The sequence below is a fragment of the Osmia bicornis genome, chromosome 2, assembly GCF_907164935.1.
Source record: "Osmia bicornis bicornis chromosome 2, iOsmBic2.1, whole genome shotgun sequence".
Taxonomy (NCBI): domain Eukaryota; kingdom Metazoa; phylum Arthropoda; class Insecta; order Hymenoptera; family Megachilidae; genus Osmia; species Osmia bicornis.
In genome coordinates this window covers 7,983,816-7,996,911 of record NC_060217.1, presented here as the reverse complement: position 1 = coordinate 7,996,911, position 13,096 = coordinate 7,983,816, and the positions used below count along the sequence as shown (strand labels likewise).

Genomic DNA, 13,096 nt, shown 5'->3' with positions numbered 1-13,096 from the left:
AGCATGATCGACATTCAGTGATCAACTGAAACGACTTTTGTGTCGTAGCCGTGAAACGTCAACAATCCATTCGATTCCCGCGAACTGTTTACTTCCCGATTCATCCGTCGATTTGTTGTGGTGCCGTGATACGTACCGATCTATCTCAGTAACGAAGAGATCGTCGAAACTCGCGTGTCGGTTGTTACGAATGTGCCGGTGAAACAATTTTTATATGCGATGCGACGTCCTTTGATTCGCCATCTCTCCGAGGGTGGTGGCGGTGCAAGTGACAATGCCGGTGCCAGGAGGCAGCAATCCATGAAGGAGGACGAACGTGGTAGTTACACCTGGAATTGTCGCGAATATGGTCATCACCTGTCGTCCTGCGACCTTCTCAAGGTCCCCACGGCTCTCAGCTGTCGCGGGCAAACCACGTCGCCGGAACCACGAATTACGCTCCACAGGTAGGCCGATTTCGATCTGTAGTAGCCGTGTACGACGTGGTAGGAGAAGCTAGCTACGAAATTGTCCGGGTCAGTGGATCCTTCGGGGGCTCTTTCTGGGTAACCGCGCTCGCGCAATGCATCGAACCGCGCTATGGCCGAGTAACTTGTTTCGAAAAAGAATTCGTTTATCAAATTTCTTTTATTTTTTATTTTTGCAACCCTTGCGCTGTGTTTCGTTTCAGTACGTTTCTATAATATTACATTAGCATTGAGACAAATTTCAAATTTGTTAACTTTTTGCTACGGAAATTAACACGTTGATTAGCGTAGTGGAAAAGGCCATGCGTAGTCAGACAGGTTAAATTTGTAATTAATCCAAGATTAAATTAACCTTGCCACTTGCTACTTTGCATAAGTAATATCATTTACATAATTTTAATTTTCTTTTAAGCACCAGTTATAAAGTTGTTGTAATTTCACGGTCGGTATCATATATTCGTGATTTTAATATATAGCTTTCTTTCTTATCTTTCTTCATTTCACTTCTATTCAATGGAGCATCAATCAAATGCAATTTAGAAATTAGTCTATCGGTGTGATTCCACTTTACGATAGGGCTTTACTCCTTGAGGTAAATTGAATAGCGTGCGGCGTACATGTATTCCTCGGGTACGATTCCATCGGTAGGCTCTGTTTATATACAGAAAGTCAAATAACATTACAAGGGTCACAGATTCCAGGAAGTTCGAAACCTTCATGCTATTAAGACGCTTTCTGCGCAATATATGTCCACCTCTAAGTAGACATAAAAAAATGTTTACACCGATCTATTTTTCTTTGGTTATTTGACTGAGAAATGAACAAACTAAGACATTCATTTTAATTAGCGATTTCTAATTATAAAATATATTGTGATTAGAACAAAAATAGAAGAAAAAATTATTCATTGTTATATTTGACACGGTGATTAAAACTCTGTGGGCCAATAATTGATACACTCGGACAATCAGAAAATAATTTTCATATCTGCATATAATTAATTGAAAAGTTCTTCACCGTGACGATCCCTCATGGTTGAAATTTTTCTAATACTAAAAATGGGATAAAAACCTAAATATCAAGAGAAGTAATTTTTTTATAATAAAGTAAGATTGAAAAATTTTACAGTATCTTACATTACCCTGAGTTTGAAAAATTAAAGTAGCTAATGCAAGTGCAAACACGAGTTAACTCGTGGCCGGTTAACAATGTGTTAACATCTTTCATTGAAAATGCATGGGGTGTAATTACACCTGCATGCACGTTCAACGTTAAAATATTTATACACAGAGAGAAGGTTAATGCAGTGACCAAATTATTATGAAAAAATAATACGTAAAATGTAATTTTTATGAATGTTTACTGAAATTTCAAGTTAAAATTAGTATAGTGGCAAATTTAATATAACTTAGCCTTTCATACTGAAATTTAAAGCAGAATAATTATCTCGCGTCAGTATTAAAATTAACAACTTATCTTATATAAGTATTCGAAACAACACTATTTACCACGTAATCGTTCGGAATCCTGATCGAAATTCAAAGTCGAATGATTAGTATGCCAAATTTGACACAGCTAATTCTATCTTAATTTCCAACATACGAAGGATCCACTGACGAACATCGATTCGGAGATGTAAATATAAAAAACGAGGGTGAAATTATCTTGGACGTGTATTTTTGTGCACGTATTAAGCTCCGTCCTATATTTCCTGACCTAAATCCTCTAGGGTCATATCAGTGGAAAGGTGCATTTCGCAAATGACGATCACCACTCGACGTACATTTACAAAGAGACGAACGTATTACGGAAATGTTTATCACGTCGACAAATTGTCGCGATCACGATCGGAATTGTTTCTGGGAAATAACGTCTCCTCGCAGTTCACGTTTTCAGCAGAGCGTGTATGATCGAAAAAGTTTGCTACTTGTTTGCGTTCGTAGTGGACCGGAACGGTAAACAATTTTCGGGGAAATAGGTCACAGACAAATCTACGATGAAAATAATCCTCCTTGACGTTATGGATGTACCAGCTTGAAGATCCGAGTACATAAGATGGTGTTAGGGGTCTTAATACTTCTTATCATTTGAGACGATTATATTCACAAGTACACTTTGTTATTAAATTCCTTAATATCCTAAAGGAATTTTATAAATGTTTGGTTGAAATGACGGTAACAAAAGTTTGGATAATTTCAATAAATTCATTGACTTTCTTCATCTAATTCTGCTTAAATAATTCATTCAAATGTCAGATAGGAAATGAAAAGGAAGTGATGGCAATCTATTAGATGGAAACATTGCGGGTAATTAAACTTTGAAATTGAATTTCGATCATTATCGATATTAAAGTGTTCTGAAATGATAATATCCTTCTAAACAATAGCGCTTGGTTCACAGGAGTGCGCTATAGCTTGACCTTTGTAATTTCTCATTAAGCTGTTAAAATCTAGTTAATTGCTTTACTATATTATGCTACTAGGCGCTATTGTTGTTATAACTATGTGAACTTAAGTGTTCTCCATTACTTCGTTAAAATACACACTTTTCTCTACGATGTGTTTAACATTGCACCTCGATTATTCATAGTTTACAAATTTGATTAAAAATAAATAAATCTTCTTCGGACTATCTCAGAATAAAATAGGGAAAGAAAAGGAAATAAATTTTGAACAAAATTAACGTAGGCTTCAATAAACGATAGAAAATATTTTTTTATTTATTTATTTAGCATATTGTTGATCAGTGAATATTTAAATTCTTTATACAATGAAGAACCAGTCATTTTATATCAAGAATATTGAGGAGGCTTTTATCTCATCATCTTCATTAAATCTTAAACTTCAAATTGATATCCCCTAAGTATTATTTGGTGATACTTTTATGTCATGAAGTTATGTTAAATTTCTTATGTCTCAGAATTCATCATTTCACGTGTCGAAAGTTAATATAAATAGAATTAGAGCCTTATCATTCATATCCGACCTACAATTTTTAACTGTAAATACCATACCGTGAAATAACTTGACCTGATTCGATGACGAATTAGGAATTGAGCTTCAGTAAAGTAGTTTTGAAATCGACCCATACCCACGCGAGGATCTTCAAGGGGGGAATGATGATCACTCTACCAGTACAATGTCGATCAAAAGTATCGAACTGCTTTACTCAAAATTATGATATAATATAATAGAAATCGCATTAGATAAGTTCAAGTATGAATTAAAAATCTGAAAAAATCCACGATCATAAACAAACATGTCTAGAACATTGTAGAATTTTTTCAGATTTTTTGAGTACCATTAAATAGGAAAAATATGGCAAAAACCATTGTTTCTATTTTACCCTGTAACTACCCTCCCGGTTGAGATACAGGGTTGAAAGGCTCAAGGGCATTTTTGACAATTTCATCCTGCTATACCCTTTATACCTAAGTATAAAAAATACATTTTTCACTAAAAATTATTCCTTCAATACTAATACCGAGTAAATAATATTTTGAAATTTTGTAGATGAGACAATTAATATATTTTCAATATTTTTTAATTAATGGGCTTAATGAGCCCCCTCTTTGGTATTTCTAGAGTTAATAATAAGGTGCGAATACTTTTGCCACTCACTGTACATACTATCTAGTGTGATATCTACAAACCTTTTTTTTTATGTAATAAAAGAGGGTCGTTTATTGCGAAATACCAGGGCCTGGGTATAGAGGACATCCTCATTCCAGTGGGGATAGTCGATCGGACGAGCGGAGATGATCGTTGAGTGATAGATTAGTTTTGCCAGGAGGTAACGGGAGAGATTATTATGCAATCGGTGCTAACAAGTAGGGCAATCTGATGGAAGAACGGAGATGACCTTGAGCGAGGTCCGGAAACTGTCGGAAACGGAAACTGGAAAAGGACGATTCTTTTTCGTTTTCTTTTAAATCGTTTTTTCATCGGACGATTCCATTCGAATGTCGCCACCTTATTTGATTTCTGAGAGGTGACGATTGTAAACAACCTTCCTCTCCATGTTTTGAAGTACAATGAGTTATGGAGTTTATGGATCTGTTGTTCGCAGCCCGGTAGAACCTTGATACTTGCGATCGAACTTCCTCTGTTACATTTCGTTCTACATTCACGGTAGAACATGGAAATTCATGGAACACGTTGTCTAATAGCATTTGTACGAGCTTCTTTCTCATTTGGAATGTTCTGTAGAACTTGGGATATTGTTACTGAAATATACACAGCCGAATTAGCATCCTTTAGCTAAGGGTGAGAATAGAAACGGGAGCTTTCCACCGTTTGCCTTCAATTTTGGGAAAACCTTGGAAAACCCAAGGTAGACCTTCGCGTGTAAAGAATAAGGGAGAATAAAGAAAGTAGATTCTTTCTTTCACATTTTTCTTTAATCAAAGGACCTCAGCAGGGGCGGACTGGGACTTAAATTTGTATCGGGAGATTAGTGAAATGACGGGCCATTTTGTAGAATAAGGACACTAATTTTTAATTATTTAGGCCCCAAATCCTTATCAAAAATTTTCTCCAATTCCCAATCACCAGCCCCCTCCCCCCAAATTCATCCTAAAATCAGTTCCACATTAAAATACTAATTTCTAAAATATTCTAAATATTTTACTATGCCATTTAAAAATTTTTATATTTTTAAAATTATTTCATTATTCAATTAAATCATAAAATCTTAAAATCACTCAACATTGTTTGGATAAAAATATACCTATTAACTTTGAATTAATTTTTGAATAAATATTTTGTTTCCACAAATCACTTCGCAGAAATTTCTTTGTATAAAAAGGAACACGAGTGTTGCGAAAACAAGAGGATAAAAGTTTCGCTTCATCTAAGTTTCAGACTAATTTGGGTAGAGGCTACTTATGAATATTCATCTGTTTTGCCGAAATTTGAAACGATAAAATCTGAATTTAAAATTGCATAATAAATTTAATAGCGTCACTTTCAATCTTCTTCGAGTTAAAGTTTAAATACGGCGTGGGAACAAATTGCAATTAACACGTTTATGGTTCACCAAAATGGAATTCGACAAAGCAAACATGTTTTTTTTCGAGAGAGAGAGTCGAAGCAAAAGTAACGAAAGTAAAAGTTTTAATGTCATTGCAATTTGATGATATCAGTCAGATAATTAGATTTATAGCTTGTTGGGTTTTGTAATAAAAATTTTAGAAATTTTTAATGAAAGTATTACATCACGAAACTCATTTACTTGAAATCTTGTTGTTTGGTCTCTTTGTACTTACATGGTCCATCCTAAATAAAATCTAATATTTCCATGAATATAAGATGAAATTCGTCTGATGTTGTGTTTCTAAACAAACGGACGACGATTCCATAGGGAGTAGCATCAGGTGAGGCAAGTTGCACCTGTATACCGCGACACCTTTGATCTTCTACATAGGTAAATAGGCTCGTCCGTTTACCGTTTCCTGCCACTCTCTCTTTCTCTCTTTTTAGATCACTCTTTCCACCAGATACTAGAGGGCAGATCTCGTTTTCTCTCTTTCAAGAATTGCATGCGCGAGAATTCCGTGGTGGATCGTTTCCAACTTGAAACCATAAGATTTCGCTTCCTAGATCGTAGCCAGCCAAATCAGGAAGTAGTTTCACCGGAATTTCGTTTCGAACCCGGAAAAATAATACGATACAGTTACGCGGACAGATTTGTTATAATTAAATTAACATTATTAGTAACGTTCCCCTGCATACTCGTTCGCTCATCAATGGAATCCAATCCATTGTCGTCGGTTCTATTAGGAATTTTAATTAAACCTTTCATCGGAGGAAAGCTCGTTCGGAGTAATGCGACGCTCGAGACGTGACCCTGACGCCTTCTATTACGATGTCAAGGTAACGCGAATAAAATGTTAATTCGAGAAAAAAATATATAAATTAGGTCGGTACCAATTAACGTTCGATGACTCGCGTTAGCACAATGATCGGGATCTTTAATGCTTTTAGAGAAGGAATTAAACGAATGTTCCGTTTACTGATATTCCTCGTGTGTACACCACGGAGTTCGGATTCATTTACAAATTGAAATGATTGTTTACGGAACACGTATACTAGGTTGGTCGGAAAATTCGTGTAGACTGTTAGCGGGATGAAATATTCGTGCTCCGATGAAATTTAGATAATACTTTCTAGAATTACAATTTTGTTAATTAATTGCTGGAAACGCTGCAAAAGAAATAATAATTTTAATGGATATCTGCATCATTTACGAAATTAACGAACTTGGATCAGTAATTACTAGGGGTGGGCGAGTACCCGACTCGGGTCGGATTGGATCGGCTGAGACCGCGATAGTTTGTCCAGCATGTAAATTTACTCGGCTGCGCGTAATTTCGGCATCTGAATATCAATACGAGAGCAGACATTCGATTCGAGTCGAGTTCTGGTCTCGATATTACGGGTACTCGAATAAATTTATGCGTTGGAAAAATTTGCAAGCTCCCGTCCGAACCCGGAAAGAAATTCCGAACCCAAGGGCGACACGAATTTTCGGGTTCCTCTAGTAATTACAGTGGTACTAGTAATTAATGTTTGGTTATAGATTTTTCTTTGAACCTTACATCATCAAATCGTGTCATCTTTTTTATGTTTTAAAATCTACCATTTGATATGCAACCTAATGCATATTTAAATCTAACAGAATGATTCTATCCTATTTCCACCATAAATTCTTGCCGAAGAACAGTGAATGGATAATACCAGAAAATCCTCAAGATATCATTTGTCCTGCAATCTGTCGATTTTTCGCCCGTGAATTGATGAATGCGACGGGGCATAAGGTTCAAGGACGTTCTCAACTTTCGACGAAGATTAATGGTTGTGGCAACGAGGAGGTATAGCAGAAAGATAATTCCACTAAATTTGGCCTTCACAATGGACGGAGATTGGTCGCAAAGAAGCGCACGAGACACGCCACCGTAATTGACTATTCTAGTTGAAGTACACCCTGAAATCTACGTTCCACCCTACTCCCCTCGAAAAAAACGTTACTACCCCTACTACCAACCCTGTAATTGAATCGTCCGAAAGGATTCTATTCTTTCGGCAGACGAAAGGGTTGCTGGGCTTCGATTTAGATCATGATACCCCTTTTGACCCGTGGTATCGGTGTCCCTGTTTGAAACGGGGGTTGAAACTGCGACGGAAATGTGTTACAGATAAACTGCGGGTGAATTTAACACGTTCCCTACCATACTGAAGGTGAACATATGTAGAACATGTTTTAATAAGAATTATCGGGGTTGTGACCATTTAACTTTTAAATTTACTGCCTTATGCCGTTAGCAGACTATGGAAATTTATGCATTTCTTGTAGTATAATAGTTAGGAAATTTTAATTAATTTATTAACTTGCTAAGTAGAAACCATTTAATGGAAAGCAATTTCCAGTAGTAGATAATTAATCATCATTTCTTGGGTCAGTGATAGTCTTCCAAAAATAAATTTCTTGACAGGATATTAATGACTTCATAAATGAAATCATAACTTTTTAAATATTTTTTTAAAGTAAAGGGTTGGATGCAAGATCCAAAAATTTTTGGTAGAAATTTTTTAAATAGTTATTTGTACTTGTAAAATTAGTAAAAATGGAGTTGTCTGGTTCTGGCAACCAACCCTTTAATTCTTCTTGGTTCCAACATGTAGTTTTATAAATGTTACATTGAATTTTGAGATTTTTCAAAAATGGCCAAGTTTGGACTTGTGCCATCTCATCGATTCAATTGAAGATGACCATGTCATCGAAAACGACTATATCTTACCTCTTTGTTCTTTGTTTATAAATATATACGTTTGATGGTGGAAAATACCATTGACTTGCAGACGGTTACACCGAAGTACCGTATGCCGTGTGTCACTGCAGTGAAGCACAGATGATTTTTTCGATCCACGAATCAAGATAGTGATCCCCCATTGGGACGTGATTCGAACGCACGACCGAGCCTCGTGAACGTTGGAAAAAACCATGCTCACCAGGTTGCGCAAACCAGAAAGAGGGTTAAATGTACAGATTTGTACGAGGTGGGAGGTAACCGTTTATGGCTTCCCTCGATAATACCCTTGGGCAGGGGTCTGGCGAAGGCGCGAAGACCCCTAGGTGCTCATCAGATAAGAAACAGTGAGTTACCCAGAAGAACTTCCACGATTATCCTGGTCGATTGACTTGATTGCTTCTTTTATTTTTCACGAAACCAACGCGTGGTTAGTTCGTGAATTCTTTTTATAGTAATTTCTGAAATGATGGAGTTATTCTGCATTAAACGATCTGATATAATTTGATGACATAAAAATATTACAAAGTAGCCCCTTTGGTATGTGAACTCGAAGCTTAAGAAAATAAATATTTTTTGGAATCAATGGATTGTGTAATTTATTCTGAAATGAAGATTGCTAGAGAAATTGTTTGACAGCTTTTATATTTAATCAAATTTTAATAAATTTTCCTATGTAATAGAAAATTATTTATTTTATTATGATTATTGAAAAATTTTAATGGTTCAATCTTAAGTATTCAAATTAAAGAATTTAATTCTTTTTACCTCTGTGAACAAAATAAGACACTTTATTGAAGTTCTAAGAATCCAAGAACACGTATATTTTTAGAAATTCTTCAACACAAAAATCGAAACAATATATACATGAATTATAAACAAGCTCAATTTCATGAAACTGCAGACTGCTTTTGTTTCATAACAAGGAGCTCGAGATTACGAGGTAAAGAAAGAAAAATATTTTAAAAGCTAATATTTTGAAAGGTTTCTTGTGGTATGTATGTAGTTACAACGGAGGGTGCTCATCCCTTTCATACTCGCGTGCGTCCGTGTAATCGAGAGAAAGGACAGAAAGGAACGGGAATTTAATCTCAATTTACTTAAACTCACAATCTAGCTACCTGCTGTGAATAAAACACCTTATTTCGTGGAAGAACAGCTAACAAGATACCAATAGCTACACCACCGTTCAAAATTGTTGAAATTTTTATCATACTTGACAAAGTTTTGAAATATTATATAATTGAAATTGACGAAAAGTGAAGTACATTAATTAAAAAATGATTACTAGATTATTATCAAATAACTGATTTCGAGACCTAATAGTTTGATATAAAATGAAAGTAAAATTTATGTGAAATAGAAACATATTTATTAAATAAATTAATAATTCATGAAATTTTTCAAATCCTTTTATGAATTATCTTATTTTAGAGTAATATGCAGTTCCATTTAAGAAATACGGTGCAATTGCAATTAAGGTGCATGTGCATCGTTGCACCGATAAAAAAATTGCAATCTGAAAGACTTAGACCGTCTTATAGCATTCAATTTTTTTCTCTACAAATATTTTAAAGATACAGCCCATCCCAGTCACTGGGAACACCCTGTATTATAAAAATACGTTTAAACAGATTGCTATGTTTATAAAAGCTATCTGAGCAGCGAGTCTGAATTTCTTTATTCTCTGACGAAGAACATCGAGGGGTAGTGTACGCCTGTGGCTATTAATAATATACAAGATTTCGGGAAAAAAAAAGAAGCTTTGTAATTTTCCGGAAATTCTGCAATACGGTTATTTCATTTGCCGTGGAGAAGATAGAAGAAATGTCGCCTGCACACGACTAGTAGAACTTCCTGAAGCCGTTATCTCTGGATGGCTTCCCGAGGGAATCTACCGCAAACAAATACTCGTATCTTCGTTTGCGTCGACACGAAGATTGGTAAAACGTGGCGCGTATGTTACGAAAGACCGTTAGTTTGTTTTTTTCCGATTCCCTCTTTTTCATCGTGTAAACTCTGATTACATTCGTTGCTCGTTCCTTAACCCTTTGGGCACCGATTGGGAGAGATGTTCTATGTTCAATGATAACATTTTATTGAAACCTCTGCATTTAAAACCGATCACTTCCTGTTGTAAGAAACAGGATGATGAAACAAGTTTTACTATCTTTCTATTAAAAGTGAAAATTAAGAGAAATTAACTGATATTGATTTACAAGGAGTAAATTATTATTTTACTGATCAAAATGTTAAAATATCAAAAAATTCTACCAGGTGATGCTTATTTTCTGAGGTTGCCAGGTGTAGGTAATTTCCTCATGGAGTTGTTAGATCATTAACTAACTTTTGGAGATTATTTATTTTGAGAAATATCCCAATATTTTTTCTAAAAAATATTTATCTCGATTTTGCTCTTATTTTTGTTCGATTGAATAACACGTTTATTCGTCTGTTCCTCTACTTGTTCAAACTGTACCATAAAAATTTATGTCGTTCAGTATCGATCCTCCGTTTATGCGAGCTCATTTCTCATCGCGTTTTCCGTCCCATATTCTAATTACTGGAATCCGGAGCGTGTGCTCTCTCATAGCGAATGCAAATCAGATGTAGGATAATTGAATCTCGTGTAACGCACGTGTGTAACATCGTTACGACACCCTGTCGGATAGGCCGGAGGTTTCCATCGCTGGAAGGACCATACACTTTTTCGTGATTTCCGTGATCATGTGATTATGTCGGCCAAACTGATCATTTTCTAGTAACATAATAACACGGTGGGATAGACGAGGGTATTATTCATGGAAACAACGAATCGAGCGCGAGCAATAACACGCTATAGGTCTTTGAATGTAGATTATTGCTTCGGGAGATATTGAAATTAAAAGGTGATAAACAACCAGTAGCATAACTAGGGTGTCAGAAAGATCGGTTGATTTATAAAAATGAAGCATTTATAAAAATTTCAGGAAACGTTTCAGAAATAAATAAAAGAAGAATTATTGGAATTGATATAAAAGCATAAAATGTTATTACAAATAATTATTTCTAATACTAAATGGAAAAATAATTATTTCTAGTTACTGTATTTCAAGTGAAATAAATCTTTATTTTATTTTACTATCGTATTTAGTCGAAATTATTTAAATAATGATTTCTAATAATTTTTGCTTGAAATATATTCAGGTCTGATTATATCCTTTTTAATTCCAACCCGATATATTTCATGAAAGTCTTTCCGGGAACGTTTTATTACTATAACCAGTTAACATGTGGCCCCTTCGTCGACGAATTCGAAGAAGAATGCAACTGCCCAGTACTGTAAGATACCAAAAGCCATAATCATAAAGCCATAAACATTTCGTTCATATTAATTGTTCTGGTATGCATTTTAAAACGAAATGACATCTTTCGGGCTATCATTTCGCAAGTAATGCGGAACCAATAAAAACTAATAACAGTACGAAGAATGCAGTTAATTTAACAATATTTTTAGTATAAAAAATAATACTCTTAACCCCCGAACAGCGGATCATGGAGAGAGCTCTAATTTTAATTTAATCGCTTCTATGCATTTTGTAATTTTGGGTTACAATTGACCTGGCCTCCGCTGTTCCAGGATTAATACTAAAATAATATAAAATATTGATAATGTTTATATCTATGAAAATTAAGAAAAAATAGAAGATGACTGCAAGTAAATTTTCCATTGCATTTCATTAAAGTATTTCAATAGGAACAAGTGACAAGTAATTGACAGCCAATTGTATCGATAAAATAATAGGCTTAGATTATTTGACCATTTTTGTGTCTAACTATAGAATTGTGGCTTAAATGGTCTGCTTATATAACAACATAATGATCGATTTTAAAGCATATAAAGTCTGACCGAATTTAATCTGATGCCACTTACGCTATGTCAATTTCAAGCTTAAGGTTTAATGGAAATGACCACATAAAAGTTTCATTAATATTCATAGTGGAAAATGGCTGCTTCTTCGTTGGGGCAAACAACGAATTTAATTAATTCAGAGTTTAGTATCCTCCATTAGCGGATATTCAATTTTCGATCGCTTATACCCTTGAATAGTAACATACCTCTTGTATCCTGAAAATACTCGTGGCAGAATAAATAAAAAAAATATCTTTACTGTTTCGATACATGAACTACAACATTGTGATTTACAATTTTTGGACTCTATTTTTTACATCTGCTGTTTGTCTCCGTTAGTGTAACGAGGACTTATGAGGCTATTTTTCTTATTTTTTTTTTCAGTACTTTTAAATGATTCATATTTTCTGCAATTCAAAATATAATGTTTTTGAAAAATTAGGAAATGTAGAGTTATAATGTTTCATTTTAACAGTTAAAAAAATTGCAACTTTAATAAAAGCGTGATTCTTGTTTCTGATATGATTGTATTATACTTGCAAAACACAGTAACTAAAGTTACAATGAAATGAAAAGTGAAATGAAAATATTGTCTAATGAATATCAATAAAAATTATTTATTCCACAAAAGTATTAATCAATTTGCATTAAAAATATTAATAAAACCTTTATGTAGTGATTTTCATCAAACATTAAGCCTTAAAAATTGACATACCATAAATGCCATTTTGCAGTATTTTTATGTTATTAGGTCATATCACAAGTTCCATGTTTCAAAGTTAGCTATTTGATATGACAGTGATCGTTCGATGGAGAACTACCATAGGTAGTAGCGAAAGGGTTAAATTATCATGAAATTTTTATCGAAACCTTCGTGTAATGCCAAGTCAGAGAATCGATGTCAGGGCTGAACGGTGGATAAATTCCTAA

The 13,096-nt window shown here is 34.5% G+C and overlaps 1 protein-coding gene across 1 annotated transcript in view; it reads left to right on the top strand.

Annotated features, from left to right (window-relative positions):
• The first annotated feature begins 124 nt into the window (after nucleotides 1-124).
• The window catches only part of LOC114875658 (rap1 GTPase-activating protein 1-like), a 143,018-nt gene continuing 130,046 nt past the window's right edge, over nucleotides 125-13,096 (top strand). The window contains exon 1 of the mRNA XM_029186189.2: nucleotides 125-446. Coding sequence (XP_029042022.1) covers nucleotides 220-446 — 227 coding nt within the window. The 5' untranslated portion in view covers nucleotides 125-219. The remainder of the gene's footprint in view (nucleotides 447-13,096) is intronic.